The sequence below is a fragment of the Melopsittacus undulatus genome, chromosome 20 (assembly GCF_012275295.1).
Source record: "Melopsittacus undulatus isolate bMelUnd1 chromosome 20, bMelUnd1.mat.Z, whole genome shotgun sequence".
Taxonomy (NCBI): domain Eukaryota; kingdom Metazoa; phylum Chordata; class Aves; order Psittaciformes; family Psittaculidae; genus Melopsittacus; species Melopsittacus undulatus.
The window spans coordinates 1,154,336-1,170,936 of record NC_047546.1 but is presented as its reverse complement, the minus strand read 5'-3'; the positions used below and the strand labels follow the sequence as shown (position 1 = coordinate 1,170,936).

The window sequence follows — 16,601 nt, the reverse complement described above, 5'->3', positions numbered from 1 at the left end:
GCAGTGACCCCAACCGGCTCCCGTGGGGAGGGGGGGGGGCAAGGGTGGGAGCGGGGCCCCCGGGGTGCTCAGTGCCCCTCAGGCACTCTCCTCTTCAGAGCTCTCTGGAGAAGGGTCCTTGTGGGCAGCACAGAGGTGGAAAAGCCCTGGAAGGGGGGGGAGGAGAGGACTCCGTGTGGGCAGGGGGGGTCAAACTGATGCCCCCTGCTTGGGGGTGGCATCAGCACATGGCCAGGACCGGCTTAGCCCTGCAGAGACTGGACACAACTCAGTGCAGCAGTGACCCCATCCCCATCCTGCACAGACCAGACACAGCTCAGCACAGCAGTGACCCCATCCCCATCCTGCACAGACCAGACACAGCTCAGTGCAGCAGTGACCCCATCCCCATCCTGCAGTGATCAGACACAGCTCAGCACAGCAGTGACCCCATCCCCATCCTGCAGAGATCAGACACAGCTCAGTGCAGCAGTGACCCCATCCCCATCCTGCACAGACTGGACACAGCTCAGTGCAGCAGTGACCCCATCCCCATCCTGCAGTGATCAGACACAGCTCAGTGCAGCAGTGACCCCATCCCCATCCTGCACAGACCAGACACAGCTCAGCACAGCAGTGACCCCATCCCCATCCTGCACAGACCAGACACAGCTCAGCACAGCAGTGACCCCATCCCCATCCTGCACAGACCAGACACAGCTCAGCACAGCAGTGACCCCATCCCCATCCTGCACAGACCAGACACAGCTCAGTGCAGCAGTGACCCCATCCCCATCCTGCAGTGACCGGACACAGCTCAGCACAGCAGTGACCCCATCCCCATCCTGCACAGACCGGACACAGCTCAGCACAGCAGTGACCTCCGTTACCTGCAGAGCTGATGAGGGCAGCAGCCACCCAGCCCAGGATGTAGGACCAGGAGAAGCGCCAGGCAGCTCGGGCCGGCCCCAGCATCCTTGGGGTGCCGGCCGTGTACAGCCCCAGCCCCAGGAGTGCCAGCAGCCCTATGGGCACGGGGATGGGTGAGCGGCACCATCCAGGCCAGCCCATGAGAGCCTGGCATAGACTGGGCCCAGCTCAGTGCACCAGTGGCTGCCTTGGGGACGGTCCCCAAAGCCCCATGCCCCCCCCATGCCTGTCCCCACATACCAGCCAGGAGCAGGGTGGCACCGGCTGCACGGACGCGCACTCGCCAGGCAGTGCCGGCCATGGCACAGAGCCCCATGGCAAGGCCGGCAGTGGCCATGAGCACCGAGAGCAGCATCAGCACCCGCGTGGCCTCCCATAGAGCTGGGGGGACACAGAAGGGTTGGGGACACTCGGGGCACACTGAGACATGGCCCCAGCTGCAGCCCACAGAGAACAGCTCAGCACACCAGTGACCCCCATCCTGCAGAGAGCAGGTACAGCTCAGCTCAGCAGTGATAGGCACAGCTCAGCTCAGCAGTGATGGGCACAGCTCAGCTCAGCAGTGATGGGCACAGCTCAGCTCAGCAGTGATGGGCACAGCTCAGCAGTGATGGGCACAGCTCAGCAGTGATGGGCACAGCTCAGCTCAGCAGTGATGGGCACAGCTCAGTTCAGCAGTGATAGGCACAGCTCAGCAGTGATGGGCACAGCTCAGCTCAGCAGTGATGGGCACAGCTCAGCAGTGATGGGCACAGCTCAGCAGTGATAGGCACAGCTCAGCAGTGATGGGCACAGCTCAGCTCAGCAGTGATGGGCACAGCTCAGCAGTGATAGGCACAGCTCAGCAGTGATGGGCACAGCTCAGTTCAGCAGTGATGGGCACAGCTCAGCAGTGATGGGCACAGCTCAGTGCAGCAGTGATGGGCACAGCTCAGCTCAGCAGTGATGGGCACAGCTCAGCAGTGATGGGCACAGCTCAGTGCAGCAGTGATGGGCACAGCTCAGCAGTGATGGGCACAGCTCAGCAGTGATGGGCACAGCTCAGTGCAGCAGTGATGGGCAGAGCTCAGCAGTGACAGGCAGAGCCCATCAGTGACAGGCAGCCCTCACCACACAGTGCTTACCGGGGGTGCCAGGGTGGGGGCCGCAGTGTCCCCCGCCGCAGACGCTCCACAACCCGATGCTGGCAGTGCCACCAGGCACCCGGCGCTGCAGCCAGGAGCTGGTGGCGGTGGCAGCCAGGAGCAGCCCCAGGCCGCTGGCCCCACAGAGCAGCCCCCCCCCCGCTGGCATCGCCCTGCATGGGGACACGGAGGGGACAGGGACAGGGGAAGGGGGGGACAGGGGGTGGGAGCAGCAGGGAACACCCATGGGGACCTCTCCAGGGGACGTGGGGGGCATTGGGCTGGCATCGCCAAGGGATGAAGGGGACACCCATGGGGACATCTCTGGGGGGGCAGCACCAAGGGATGCCGGGGACACCCATGGGGACATCTCTATGGGGCAGTGCCAAGGGATGCAGGGGACACCCATGGGGACATCTCTGGGGGGGCAGCACCAAGGGATGCAGGGGACACCCATGGGGACATCTCTATGGGGCAGTGCCAAGGGATGCAGGGGACACCCATGGGGATGTTTCCAAGGGACATGGGGGGACCTGGCTATGCCAGCACCAGGGGACACCCGTGGGGACATGAGGGAACCCGGGAGCACTCCTGGGGACATTGCCAAGGGACACGTCCATGGGGGCATCTCTGAGGGACATGGGGGGCACCCATGGGGACACTGTGGGACCCGGGGATGGCATCTCAATGGGACACCCATGGGGACACCTCTGGGGCTGTGTCTGGCAGTGGGGCTGGGCACCTGCAGGGTATGGGGGTACCGGGGGTGTGACCTGGAGGGGCATTGGGGACCGACCTCCCCCCCCCCCCCCCGGGACACCCACCCGGGGCCATTCACCCACCTTCAGCACCGCAGTCCCTTGTGTCCCTCTGCCCCACAATGGGGACAGTGCCATTGTCAGGGACACAGAGTGCGGAAGGTTCTGGATGCTGACACAGCACATGGGGGGTAGCAATGGGGGGGGGGGCAGGACAATGGACACAGCCCGGGGGGTGGCTTCTTCCTCTTAACCATCTTGGGCCCTGTCCTCCCCAGCCCCCCCAGACACCCCCTCCCCATTTCCCAGTGTGGAGTCAGGGGGAACCCCCATTCCACACCCATGGATGGGGGGGACCACGATTGGTACCTCAGGCCCTTTATTGGGGGTATGGGGGGAACCAAATGGGGACCCCCCCACCCTGTGCCCCCCCCCGTCCTCAGTCCTCCAGGTTGTGGAAAGCCGCCTGCATCTCCTCATTGAGCTGCGCGAAGGCTGCAGTGATGTTGGCTTCACCATCCTTCACCGGGTCCTGGTGACACAGGGGGTTCAGTGACACCGATCCCTGCAATGGGGGGGGGGGGGTCCCCAATACCCACCTTGAACTTCATGGCGCTGAGCTTGTAGAGGATGTCCCCGAGGCTCTCGCGGATGCTGGCCCAGGTGATGCGGTGCTCGCCCGGTGCCGTGGCCTCCACCGCGTGTCGTGCCAGCTCGTAGAACGTCACCATGTTCTGCAGCATCCCCACGGTCTTGTAGAAGGGGCAGAACCTGGGGGGGCAGGGCCGGGTTTGGGTGATGGGGGGTACCGGGGGTACCGGTGGTGCTGGGGGTACCGGGGGTACCGGGAGTGCCAGGGGTACCGGGGGTACCGGGGGTACCAGGAGTGCCAGGGGTACCGGGAGTGCCGGGAGTGCCGGGGGTACCGGGGGTACTGCGGGTACCGGCGGTGCCGGTGTTCCGGTACCTGTCATATGAGGAGTAACCGTTCTGCTGCAGGAAGTCATCCTTGAGCAGCTTGGCCACCTCCAGTGTCACTTTGTCAGCCTCAGCCAGGGATGCCTGGGGGGGGGACGGGTGTGGGGTGTCCTGGTCCCATCCTCACCCCATGTCCCCAGCCCGTATCCCATATCCCACTCCCATCCTGTATCCTATATCCCCATCTCATCACCATCCCATACCCCATATCCCCATCCCACACTTATCGCTGCCCCATCATGATTTCATCCTGTATTTCCTGTTACATTTGCATATAATATCCCATATTCCTAGTCCCATCCTGTACCACATATCCCCATCTCATCCCATATCACCAATCCCCCATCCCACACCCCATATCCCTGTCTCATCCCATATCCCCAATCTGCCATCCCATACTCTATACCAACCCTCCCTGTCCCATCCTTATCTCTGTCCCTACCATGATTCCACCCTGTATCCCCCATCCCATCTCCATCTAACATCCCCTATAACTATTCCCACCCCGCACCCCATATCCCCATCCCATTTCCCCATTCTCATCCCATACTCCTTATCCCCATCCCTCCCTATCCCACCCTTACCAACATCCCTACCATGATTCCACCATGCATCCCCCATCCCATCTCCATCTAATATCCCGTATAACTATTCCCATCCCATACCCCACATCCCCATCTCCTCCCGTATCCCCATCCTCCATCCCATCCCCCACATCCCCATCTCCTTCTGTATCCCCCATCCCATACCCACATCCCCATCTCCTCCCGTATCCCCCATCCCATACCCCCCATCCCCATCCCATACCCCACATCCCCATCTCCTCCCGTATCCCCCATCCCATACCCCCCATCCCCATCCCATACCCCACATCCCCATCTCCTCCCGTATCCCCCATCCCATATCCCCCATCCCATCCCCCACATCCCCATCTCCTCCCGTATCCCCATCCCCCATCCCATACCCCCATCCCCATCCCATACCCCACATCCCCATCTCCTCCCGTATCCCCATCCCCCATCCCATACCCCCCATCCCCATCCCATACCCCCCATCCCCATCCCATCCCCCCCCATCTCCATCCCTCACCTTCCCCACGAGCTGCACGATCTCCGCCAGCTCCTCCTCCTCCTGCAGGATCTCCCGTGCCCGGTTGCGCAGCGCCGGCAGCTCCGGGTGCAGCCGCTCGTAGTGCGGCTCCAGCGCCCGCAGGTACCGGCTGTAGCTGATGAGCCAGTTCACGGACGGGAAGTGCTTGCGCTGAGCCAGCTTCTTGTCCAGCCCCCAGAACACCTGACACCGGGGGGGGCACAGCACCGGGGGGGTCACAGCACCGGGGGTCACGGCACCGGGGGTCACGGCACCGGGGGTCACAGCACCGGGGGGGGGTCACAGCACCGGGGGGGTCACGGCACCGGGGGGCACAGCACCGGGGGGGTCACGGCACCGGGGGTCACAGCACCGGGGGGGTCACGGCATGGAGGGGGTCACAGCACCGGGGGTCACAGCACCGGGGGTCACGGCACCGGGGGGCACAGCACCGGGGGTCACAGCACCGGGGGTCACAGAACCGGGGGGCACAGCACCGGGGGTCACACCATGGGGGGGGTCACGGCACCGGGGGTCACAGCACCGGGGGTCACGGCACCGCGGGTCACAGCACCGGGGGTCACGGCACCGGGGGTCACAGAACCGGGGGTCACAGCACCGGGGGTCACGGCACCGGGGGTCACAGCACCGGGGGTCACGGCACCGGGGGTCACGGCACCGGGGGTCACAGCACCGGGGGTCACAGCACCGGGGGTCACGGCACCGGGGGTCACGGCACGGGGGGGTCACAGCACCGGGGGGGTCACACCATTGAGGGGGTCACACCATGATGGGGGTCATGCCATGGGGGTTCACACCATGGGGGGGTTCAAGGGGTTGACACCAGGATGGAGGGGACACATGGGATGGGGGTCACACTGTAATAGGGGTCAGGGGGACACACTGGGATGGGGATTACGGGGCTCACACTGCAATGGGGGGGCCTGATGGGGGGATGGGGAGGGTCACACTGGGATTGGGATGGGGGGGCAGTCACACCAGTACGGGTGTCAGGGAGGTCACACTGCAATGGTGGGGATCAGATAGAGGGGTCGAGGGGGTCACACTGGGCTTGGGATGATGGGGGAGTCACACCAGTAAGGGGATCGGGGTGATCACACTGCAGTGGGGGGGTCAGGGGGATCACACCACAGTGGGGGTCGGGGTCCCCCCTTGCACCCCACTCACTTGCACGATGCCCAACGTGGCCGAGGTGACGGGGTCAGAGAAGTCCCCTCCGGGGGGGGACACCCTGCATGGAACGGGGGGGGGGGGTGTGAGGGGTGTCGGGGGGGGGTTTGAGGGGTGTCGGGGGGGGGGTGTGAGGGGTGTCGGGGGGGGGTCCCCCATTCCCCCCATTGCACTCACGCTCCGATGATGCTGACGCTGCCCTGGCGGGGGGGGTTCCCGAGGCACCGCACGCGCCCCGCGCGCTCATAGAAGGATGCGAGACGAGCACCGAGGTACGCGGGGTAACCACTGTCTGTGGGGAGGGGGTCAGGAGGGGGGCCCGGAGAGAGGGGACCCCCCCCCCCAAACCGGGACCCCCCCCCCCCAAACCGGGACCCCCCCCCCAAACCGGGACCCCCCCCCCCAAACCGGGACCCCCCCCCAAACCGGGACCCCCCCGGTTGGGGCTCACCCGCCGGCATCTCCGCCAAGCGCCCCGAGATCTCGCGCAGGGCCTCGGCCCAGCGGGACGTGGAGTCGGCCATCATGCTGACATTGTAGCCCATGTCGCGGAAGTACTCGGACAGTGTGATGCCTGCGGCGGAACCGGCTTCACACCCGTGCACCTGGCACAGCCGTGTGTGCCCATTGCACACCCATGTGTGCGCCTGGCACAGCCGTGTGTGCCCATTGCACACCCATGTGTGCGCCTGGCACAGCCGTGTGTGCCCATTGCACACCCATGTGTGTGCCCGGCACAGCCGTGTGTGCGCCTGGCACAGCCGTGTGTGCCCATTGCACACCCATGTGTGTGCCTGGCACAGCCGTGTGTGCTCCTGGCACAGCCGTGTGTGTGCCTGGCACAGCTGTGTGCTCCCAGTGCATACCCCTGTGCTCCCATTGCACACCCATGTGTGCGCCTGGCACAGCCGTGTGTGCCCATTGCACACCCATGTGTGCGCCTGGCACAGCCGTGTGCGTCCCGTGCACACCCATGTGTGTGCCTGGCACAGCCGTGTGCGTCCCGTGCACACCCATGTGTGTGCCCAGCACAGCCGTGTGCGCCCATTGCACACCCATGTGTGTGCCTGGCACAGCCGTGTGCGCCCATTGCACACCCATGTGTGTGCCCAGCACAGCCGTGTGCGTCCAGTGCACAGCCGTGTGTGCGCCTGGCACTGCTGTGTGCTCCCAGTGCATACCCCTGTGCTCCCATTGCACACCCATGTGTGTGCCTGGCACAGCCGTGTGCGCCCATTGCACACCCCTGTGCATCCATTGCAAACCCCTGTGCGTCCATTGCAAACCCCTATGCTCCCATTGCACACCCATGTGCTCCCAGTGCACACCCGTGTGCACCCATTGCACACCTATGTGCTCCCAGTGCACACCCCTGTGTTCCCACTGCACACCTGTGTGCTCCCATTGCGCACCCCTGTGCTCCATGCACACCCATGTGCTTCCAGTGCACATCCCTGTGTGTACCTTGCACACCCATATGCTCCCTTTGCACACCCGTTCTGTGCTCCAGCAACCTCACGACCACCACCCCTGTGCCCGCACCCATGCACAGCAGTGCCTCAGTGATACACGCGTGTTCCCATGTGCCACAGGTGTGACCCCAGCCCACCCTGGGACACGCACCCGTGTAGATGGAGGCCTCACGCGCGGCCACCGGCATGTTGGAGGTGTTGGCCACCAGCGTCGTGCGCTTCATGATGGTCTCTGTCCTCCCATCCACCTCCATGGTGAGCTGAGGGTGGTGGTACCATTGTCACCATCACATCCCTGTCCTCACGGTGCCTCCATCCCCACGGTGCCCCCATCCCCACGGTACCCCCATCCCCCCTGTGCCCCCATCCCCACGGTACCCCCATCCCCACGGTGCCCCCATCCCCACGGTGCCACCATCCCCACGGTACCCCCATCCCCACGGTGTCACCATCCCCCCTGTGCCCCCATCCCCGTGCCCACCTCGGGGAAGTCCCGCAGGACCTCGGACATCTCATTGCCACGCTCACCGCAGCCCACATAGACAATGACGTCGCTGTTGGAATACTTGGACAAGGACTGGGAGATGACGGTTTTGCCACAGCCGAAGGCTCCTGGGATGGCTGTGGTGCCGCCCTGGACACACCTGGGGATGGGGACACGAGGGGATGGGGACACGAGGGGATGGGGACACAAGGGGATGGGGACACGAGGGGATGGGGACACGAGGGGATGGGGACACGAGGGGAGGGGGACACAAGGGGATGGGGACACGAGGGGATGGGGACACGAGGGGATGGGGACACGAGGGGAGGGGGACACGAGGGGATGGGGACACGAGGGATGGAGCAGAGCGGTGGCCATGGAGGGCAGAGGGGCTGCCCCCCCCACAGCACTGCATCCCTGTGCAGGTGGGAGGCAGGAGGGATCCTCATCCCTCATCCCTGGGGACTTTCTGGAGTGAGGGTGACGCCCCCACTGTCCCCACCCCTGTCCCTGTTCCCAATCCCATCCGTGTCCCAACCCTTGTGCCTCTCATCTGTCCTTGTCCCTTATTCCCATCTCCATCCCTATCCCTACTTCCATCCCTGTCCCACATCGCTCTCTCCCCAACCCTGTCCCCAGTCCATCTCTCTCTGTTCCACATCCCCAATCCCATCCCTGTCCTCATCCCTGTCGTTATCCCCATCTGTCCCCTTTATTCCCTCTGTGATCCGACCTCTGTCCCTGTTCCCCATCCCTAAACCGTGTCCTCATCCATAACCCTGCCCCTTATTCCGACCTCCACCCCTATCCCCACTTCCATCCCTGTCCCACATCGCCACCTTCCGTCTCCATCCCCATCTCCCACCCGGCTCCCGGCTCCGCTCCCTACGGGAACAGCGCATCGAGCACCCGTTGTCCCGTCAGCAGCGGGTGATTCGCCGGCAGCTTCTCGGCCACGGGCCGGGTCTGGCGCACGGGCCAGACCTGCAGCATCGTCAGCTCCTCCTTGGAGCCCTGGAAGTCCAACTCCAGCACCACATCCTGGGGACGGGACAGCACCGGACGGGCAGGACCCGGACCCCTCCGAGCCCCCCGAGCCCCCCCGAGCCCCCCGAGCCCCCTCCCGGTGCTCACCGAGACCCGGTAGTGCCCGGGGGGGGCGATGTATGTGACGGTGCCCCGGCTGCGCGGGGGCACCATGATCCGGTGCTGGAGGAGCGAGTTCTCGGCCACCGTCCCGTAGATGTCACCACCGGTGAGGTGGCTCCCGACCTGCAGCCGAGAGGGGGGTGATGGGCTGCGACCCCCGGGGGTACCGGGACGGACGGACGGACGGGTCCCCACGTCGGGGCACGCACCCGGATGTCCCTGCTAGGGGCAAAGTCCCATTCGAGGTGACGGGCGAGCGACGGGACGTTGGTGCCCCGGGGGATGTAGATGCTGTGCGTGAGCTCCGCAATGTCCCGCAGCGGGCGCTGGATCCCGTCGAAGATGGAGCCGAGGATGCCGGGGCCCAGCTCCACCGAGAGCGGCTTCCCCGTGCGCAGCACCGGGTCCCCCACCTGCACCCCCGCTGCTCCGCGCTCAGGAAAGGCCACGGTGAACGGGGGGGGGGGGGGACCGGCAGGGACAGGGTAGGATGGGGGGACCGGGAAGGACAATGGGGGACAAGGCAGGATGGAGAGGACAGGAGGGGACAGGGCAGGATACGGGGGGGGGACCGGGAAGGACCAGGGGGAACAGGGCAGGATGGGGAGGACAGGAGGGGACAGGGCAGGATGGGGGGGACCAGGAAGGACCAGGGAAATGTGTGTGGGGATAAGGAGGGGACAGGGAAGGATGGGCTGGACAGGAATGAACAGGGCATGGGGGACAGGGTAGGATGGGGGGGAACAGGGAGGGTACAGGGAGAACAGGACAGGATAGGATCACTTGTTAGGGACCAAGAAGAGGATAGGACAGGGGGGACAGAGAACATTGGGGATGTGGAGGGGATCGGACAGAGAACAGAACAGGATGAGGGGATGGTGAGGAGGCAGGACAGGGAGAATGAGACAGGATGGAAGGACAAGAAAAGCATGGGGGGGAATAGGACAGAATTGGGGGAACAGGAAGGGGACGGGGGGGACAAGGGAGGATGGCAGGGACAGGGCAGGGGACCAGAGGGGTATAGGGGAAAGGGAGGGGATGCAGGACAGCTGGGACCCGGGGCAGCAGGATACAGGTCTCCTCATAGACCTGGAGCGTGGCCATGTCCCCCTCCAACCGGATGATCTCCCCCACCAGCTCCGCGTGCCCCACACGCACCAGCTCGTACATGGCAGCTCCGGCCATGCGTGAGGCTGTCACCACTGCAGGGACACTGGGACACCGTCACCGACCGACCCCATCCACCACCACCACCCCCCCCGGTCACCCCCCGTGTGGTACCAGGCCCTGAAACGCCATGGACGGAGCCCATCAGGCTCTCCCGTTCAGCCTCATCCAGCCGCGATGCCCTGGTCCCCTCCATGGTGTCCTCCAACAGCCCCAATGGCACCGGTGTTATATGGGGCCGGTGGCTGCAGGGAACCGGCCGGGCCCGGTGCCGGTGACGCTGCAGGCGGGGGCTGTGTACAGTCAACAGTGCCGTGCCCTGTGTCAGCACGCACTGGCACGCACCGGCTTCAGCAGAGGCACAGTGACACCGTCCCTGCCTGGTGCCACCACCTCTCAGCACCACCATATCCCCCACCAGCACCCTTACCCCTGTCTTTTGGGGTCCATCCCCCCCATCCTCATTCATCCCCACTGCTGGGGGGGGTCCCCACTTTGGCCACGCTTGGGGTAAATGGGGGGGTCTGACCCTACCCTGGCTGCACCTCCCGTCCCCCAACACCCCCATAGCACCCACAAAAAAGGGGGGAAAACCCCAACATTTATTTAACAAAAGCACAAAGGAGGAGGGGGCGAGGCCAGGACATGGGGCTATGAGACCAGGACCCCGGCAGAGCCGCCCTTGGCCGCGGCCGCGCCGGTGCCGTCACCGGGGGGCTGCCGGGGCTCATCCTCCCCCACCAGGCGGATCTGGTGCTGCTCCCGGAACTCGTTCAGCTCCCGGCCCTTGGCCTGAAGCTGCTGGTTCAGTGAGGAGATGATTTTGCTGATCTGGGGGGGGAAAGGGGGTAAAAGAGGGGAGGGGAACACACACACATACACACACATACACACACATAGACACACACAGACACACACATACACATACACACACACACATACACACACACACAGACACACACACACATACACAGTCACACACACACAGTCACACATACACACACGCACACATACACACACACATACACACAGTCACACACACACACACATACACACACACACATACACACAGAGAGTCACACACACACAGTCACACGCACACACACAGTCACACACACACACATACACATACACACACAGAGTCACACACACACACTCACACACACACACACAATTACACACAGAGTCACACACACACACAGTCACACATACACATACACTCACACACAGTCACACACACACAGTGTCACACACACACTCACACGCATATACAGTCACACACACACAGTTACACACACACAGAGTCACACACAGTCACACACACACACACTCACACACACACACACACATACACACACACACAGTCACACACAATCACACACATACAGTCTGACACACACACACACACAATCACACACACACACACAGTCACACACAATCACACACAATCACACACATACAGTCTGACACACACACACACACAATCACACACACACACACAATCACACACACACAGTCACACACACACACACACATACAGTCACACACACACACACACAGTTACACACACACAGTTACACACACACAGTCACACACAGTCACACACACAGTCACACACACACACACACACAGTTACACACACACAGTTACACACACACAGTCACACACACACACACAGTCACACACACACACAGTCACACACACACACACACAGTTACACACACACAGTCACACACACACACACACAGTCACACACACACACACACAGTTACACACACACAGTTACACACACACAGTCACACACACACACACACAGTCACACACAGTCACACACAGTCACACACACACACAGTCACACACACACAGTCACACACACACACAGTCACACACACACAGTCACACACACACAGTCACACACACACAGTCACACACAGTCACACACACACACAGTCACACACACACAGTCACACACACACACAGTCACACACACACAGTCACACACACACACACAGTCACACAGTCACACACACACACACACACAGTCACACACACAGTCACACACACACACACACAGTTACACACACACAGTTACACACACACAGTCACACACACACACACACACAGTTACACACACACACAGTCACACACAGTCACACACACACACACAGAGTCACACACACACACAGTCACACACACACAGTCACACACACACACACACTCACACACAGTCACACACACACACACACAGTCACACACACAGTCACACACACACACACACACAGTTACACACACACAGTCACACACACACAGTCACACACACACTCACACACAGTCACACACACACAGTCACACACACACACTCACACACAGTCACACACACACAGTCACACACACAGTCACACACACACACACAGTTACACACACACAGTTACACACACACAGTCACACACACACACACACACACAGTCACACACACACAATCACACACACACACTCACACACACACACACACAGTCACACACAGTCACACACAGTCACACACACAGTCACACACATACAGTCTGACACACACACATACACACACACACACACACATACACACACAGTTACACAGTCACATACACACAATCACATACACAGTCACACACATACAGTCTGACACACACATACACACACACAATCACACACACACAGTCACACATATACAATCACACACATACAGTCTGACACTCACTCCCCACCTGCTCCTTGTTGCTCTCCAGCGCCGGCAGCACCTCCTTCACCGTGCGCTCCACGAGGACGCCCCCAACCATCCGGTAACACTTCCGGGTCGGGTCCACGTCCCGCAGGGTCTCAATCACGAGGCTGCGGCGGGGGGGGGGGGGGTGAGGCCGTTACCGGACCCCTCCCCCACCCGGTTCCCCCCGGTTCCCCCCCCGGTTCCCCCCCGTTCCCCCCCACCTGTGCTCGTTCAGCTCCATCTCCAGCTCCGCCGCCTTCGAGGCCAGGCCGCGCTGCTCCTGCCGCAACCGGTTGAACCGAGCCACGACCTGCGGGGACAGGGCCGTGAGGGGGGGGGTACACCCGAACCCCCCCCCCCCCCCACCGGTCCCGGTGCACCGGAACCCCCCCCCGGCCCCTGTTCCGGTTACCGGACCTGCTCCGCGGTGGGCGCCTTCCCCCCGCCCGCCGCCGGCCGCCCCTTGCCGCTGTCCGCCATCTTGCCCCCGCCTCCCCTGCCCGCGGCCACGCCTCCTTCCGGCGAGAAGCGGAAGTGAGGTGAGGTGGGCGCCATGTTTGAGTGGGGCAGCGAAGCCGGCGCTGAGGCGATGCCGGCGCCATCTTTGTTGCGGGCGCGGGGGGGACTTCGCTCCGGGGCCCTGAGGAGCAGCCGGTGGCGCATGTAGGGAACGGGGGGGGAGGGGAGGGGCGGATGGGACCGGGGGGGGTGTGGGGCAAATGGGGCCTTTGGGGGGCTGATGTGGGGCAGAGTGTGGGGCAGTTTCGGGGTTCTGGGGGCAGTTTGGGGGTGCTGGGGTAATTTTTGGGGTGCTGGGTTCAGTTTTGGGGTGCTGGGGGCAGTTTCGGGGGTGCTGAGGTCAGTTTGGGGTGTTGGGGTCAGTTTGAGGGGTTCTGGGGTCAGTTTGGGGTGTTGGGGTCAGTTTGAGGGGTGCTGGGGTCAGTCTGGGGGTGCTGGGGGCAGTTTGAGGGGTGTTGGGGTCAGTTTGAGGGGTGCTGGGGTCAGTCTGGGGGTGCTGGGGCAGTTTGAGGGGTGCTGGGGGGTGTTTTTCCCCCCAGGCCCTTGTGCAGCGCCAGCCCCATGGCCATGGGTCCGTGTCTGCCCCCCCAGCCCCATCCTGCCCTGTGCCCCCAGGCTGAGCTCTGTGCCGCTCCGCTCTGTGCCACCTGCTCACCGGTACCACCCGCTCACCGGTACCACCTGCTCACCGGTACCACCTGCTCACCGGTACCACCCGCTCACCGGTACCACCTGCTCACAGGTACCACCTGCTCACCGGTACCACCCGCTCTCTGGTACCACCTGCTCACCGGTACCACCTGCTCACCGGTACCACCCGCTCACCGGTACCACCCGCTTACCGGTACCACACCGCACCATGGCCTCGAGGCCGCTGGTGGCCGTGGCTCAGGTGACCTCCACACCAGACAAGGAGCAGAACTGGTCGGTGTGCTCGGCACTGGTGCGGGAGGCAGCTCAGCACGGGGCCGGCCTCATCTTCCTCCCTGAGGGCTTCGACTTCATCGGCCTCAACCCGGAGCAGACGCTGGGCATGGCCGAGGCGCTGGACGGGCCCCTGCTGCGGCGGTACATGGAGCTGGCCAGGTACCGGTGGTGAGGCCGGCGGTTGTTGGTGCGGTGGTGGTGGAACCGGTGTCACCGCGGTTGCTGTCGCAGGGACCTCGGTGTGTGGTTGTCCTTGGGAGGCTTCCATGAGCGTGGCCAGGACTGGGAGAGCACACAGCGCATCTACAACTGCCATGTGGTGCTGGACTCCATGGGTGAGAAACACACACCTCATATGCTGTGGAATGGTGGAATGGGGTGGGTTGGGAAGGAGCTTGAGATCCAGTTCCAACCCCTGCCATGGGCAGGGACACCTCACGCTAAACCAGGGCACCCAAGGCTCTGCCCAGCCTGGCCTTGAACACTGCCAGGGATGGAGCATTCACAGCCTCCCTGGGCAACCCATTCCAGTGCTCAGCACCTGAACAGTAAAGAATTCCTTCCTTAGATCCAATCTAAACCTCCCCTGTTTCAGTCTGAACCCATCAGCCCTTGTCCCATCATTGCAGTCCCTGATGGAAAGTCCATCCCAGCATCCCCGTAGCCCCCTTCAGACACTGGAGCTGCTCTGAGCTCTCCACACAACTTCTCCAGGCTGAACAGCCCCAACTTTCTCAGCCTGGCTCCTATGGGAGCTGCTCCAGCCCCTGAGCATCCTCGTGGCCTCCTCAGGCCTTGTTCCAACAGTTCCATGTCCTGTTGATGCTGAGGGCACCAGAACTGCCCCCAGTGCTGCAGGGGGGGTCTCACCAGAGCAGAGCAGAGGGGCAGGATCAGCTCCATCACTGCTGCTCACGCTGCAGCCCAGGGTGCGGTTGCTTTCTGGGCTGTAAGCACACACTGAACCCAGCTCATGTTCATTTTGTCATTGACCAACACCCCCAAGTCCTCCTCAGGGCTGTTCTCAATCTCATCTCTGCCCAACCTGTAGCTGTGCCTGGGATTGCTCCCACCCAGGTGTAGGACCTTGCACTTGTCATGGTTAAACTCCATGGGGTTGACATCAGCCCACCCCACAAGCGTGTCAAGGTCCCTCTGGATGGCATTCCTTCCCTCCAGCACATCAACCGAACCACACAGCTTGGTGCCATCAGCCCCACTGATACCAGGGGTCCCCGTTTGCCCCTTCACATCCTCCTGTCCCCAGGTCACCTGGTGGCCGCATACAGGAAGACCCACCTGTGTGACGTGGAGCTGGAGGGACGCGTGTCCATGAAGGAGAGCAGCTTCACCAACCCCGGCACCGAGATCGTGGCACCGGTCAGCACACCAGCGGGCAAGGTATGGCACAGGCCAGCACCCACATCCCCTCCCATGTCCCATCGCATCCGGCACTGTGGCCTCACCTCCCCACCACCAGCTCGGCCTCTCCATCTGCTACGACCTGCGGTTCCCGGAGCTCTCGCTGGCGCTGCAGCGTGCCGGCGCCGAGATCCTCACTTACCCGTCGGCCTTCACCGTGCACACCGGCTCAGCGCACTGGGAGGTGAGTGCAGCCCCACCGAGGATAAAATCCCCTTTCTAGGGGTATTTCACTGCCCCCCAGAGCTGTGTTTGGTAGCACCACGTCCCCGGCAGGTTCTGCTGCGCGCCAGGGCCATCGAGAACCAGTGCTACGTGGTGGCAGCCGCCCAGACCGGGAAGAACCACGAGCACCGGACGTCCTATGGCCACTCGCTGGTGGTGGACCCGTGGGGGGCTGTGGTTGCCCAGTGCCGCGAGGGGCCAGGGCTCTGCTATGCCGAGATCGACCTCGAGTACCTGCACCGCATCCGGCGCGAGATCCCGGTGCAGAGCCACCGCCGGCACGACCTCTACGGTACCGTGGGGCTGGTGCCATGAACAGCCACAGCAGAGCCAGACTGACTCCATTGCAGGCTGTTTCTCCCCATAGCACAGCAGGAGGGCTCCCCCCCAGCCCGGTTTGGGGGTCCCGGTGCTCGGGGGGGGGAGGGGGTCGCTGCGGAAGGAAGG

The 16,601-nt window shown here is 63.1% G+C and overlaps 4 protein-coding genes across 4 annotated transcripts; 1 reads left to right on the top strand and 3 right to left on the bottom strand.

Moving 5' to 3' along the window:
• Positions 1-78: 78 nt before the first annotated feature.
• Positions 79-2,202, bottom strand: LOC117437283 (lens fiber membrane intrinsic protein). Its single transcript, XM_034071320.1, has 4 exons — positions 2,034-2,202; positions 1,087-1,290; positions 870-1,004; positions 79-146 (listed from the first exon to the last, which is right to left on the bottom strand). The coding sequence occupies exons 1-4, from the start codon at positions 2,200-2,202 to the stop codon at positions 79-81; spliced, it is 576 nt and encodes a 191-aa protein (XP_033927211.1).
• Positions 2,203-3,167: 965 nt separating this feature from the next.
• On the bottom strand, positions 3,168-10,902 carry LOC117437239 (V-type proton ATPase catalytic subunit A-like). Its single transcript, XM_034071023.1, has 14 exons — positions 10,436-10,902; positions 10,228-10,356; positions 9,364-9,578; positions 9,140-9,277; positions 8,895-9,046; positions 8,003-8,165; positions 7,673-7,781; positions 6,501-6,623; positions 6,227-6,341; positions 6,047-6,110; positions 4,859-5,062; positions 3,759-3,853; positions 3,391-3,562; positions 3,168-3,323 (listed from the first exon to the last, which is right to left on the bottom strand). Exons 1-14 carry the CDS (start codon positions 10,887-10,889, stop codon positions 3,231-3,233), a joined length of 2,226 nt encoding a protein of 741 aa, XP_033926914.1. The 5' UTR covers positions 10,890-10,902; the 3' UTR covers positions 3,168-3,230.
• On the bottom strand, positions 10,900-13,551 carry PFDN2 (prefoldin subunit 2). Its single transcript, XM_034071020.1, has 4 exons — positions 13,479-13,551; positions 13,283-13,371; positions 13,063-13,186; positions 10,900-11,152 (listed from the first exon to the last, which is right to left on the bottom strand). Exons 1-4 carry the CDS (start codon positions 13,539-13,541, stop codon positions 10,973-10,975), a joined length of 456 nt encoding a protein of 151 aa, XP_033926911.1. The 5' UTR covers positions 13,542-13,551; the 3' UTR covers positions 10,900-10,972.
• Positions 13,552-14,343: 792 nt separating this feature from the next.
• NIT1 (nitrilase 1) lies at positions 14,344-16,527 on the top strand. Its single transcript, XM_034071019.1, has 5 exons — positions 14,344-14,666; positions 14,739-14,842; positions 15,775-15,908; positions 15,988-16,113; positions 16,206-16,527. Exons 1-5 carry the CDS (start codon positions 14,440-14,442, stop codon positions 16,467-16,469), a joined length of 855 nt encoding a protein of 284 aa, XP_033926910.1. The 5' UTR covers positions 14,344-14,439; the 3' UTR covers positions 16,470-16,527.
• Positions 16,528-16,601: the final 74 nt, after the last annotated feature.

Excerpts from the sequence above, each read along its gene's own strand:
- LOC117437283 (XM_034071320.1), bottom strand. The coding sequence starts at position 2,202 with ATGCCAGCGGGGGGGGGGCTGCTCTGTGGGGCCAGCGGCCTGGGGCTG. Across the intron at positions 1,291-2,033 it reads CCCCCACCCTGGCACCCCCG|CTCTATGGGAGGCCACGCGG; the intron begins GTAAGCACTGTG and ends GTGTCCCCCCAG. Across the intron at positions 147-869 it reads TGCCCTCATCAGCTCTGCAG|GGCTTTTCCACCTCTGTGCT; the intron begins GTAACGGAGGTC and ends CCCCCCTTCCAG.
- LOC117437239 (XM_034071023.1), bottom strand. The coding sequence starts at position 10,889 with ATGGGGGTGTTGGGGGACGGGAGGTGCAGCCAGGGTAGGGTCAGACCC. Across the intron at positions 9,047-9,139 it reads CCGGGCACTACCGGGTCTCG|GATGTGGTGCTGGAGTTGGA; the intron begins GTGAGCACCGGG and ends TCCCGTCCCCAG. Across the intron at positions 3,854-4,858 it reads TCGTGCAGCTCGTGGGGAAG|GCATCCCTGGCTGAGGCTGA; the intron begins GTGAGGGATGGA and ends TCCCCCCCCCAG.
- PFDN2 (XM_034071020.1), bottom strand. The coding sequence starts at position 13,541 with ATGGCGGACAGCGGCAAGGGGCGGCCGGCGGCGGGCGGGGGGAAGGCG. Across the intron at positions 13,187-13,282 it reads ATGGAGCTGAACGAGCACAG|CCTCGTGATTGAGACCCTGC; the intron begins GTGGGGGGGAAC and ends CCCCCGCCGCAG. Across the intron at positions 11,153-13,062 it reads TGGAGAGCAACAAGGAGCAG|ATCAGCAAAATCATCTCCTC; the intron begins GTGGGGAGTGAG and ends TTCCCCCCCCAG.
- NIT1 (XM_034071019.1), top strand. The coding sequence starts at position 14,440 with ATGGCCTCGAGGCCGCTGGTGGCCGTGGCTCAGGTGACCTCCACACCA. Across the intron at positions 14,667-14,738 it reads CGGTACATGGAGCTGGCCAG|GGACCTCGGTGTGTGGTTGT; the intron begins GTACCGGTGGTG and ends TTGCTGTCGCAG. Across the intron at positions 15,909-15,987 it reads TCAGCACACCAGCGGGCAAG|CTCGGCCTCTCCATCTGCTA; the intron begins GTATGGCACAGG and ends CCCCACCACCAG.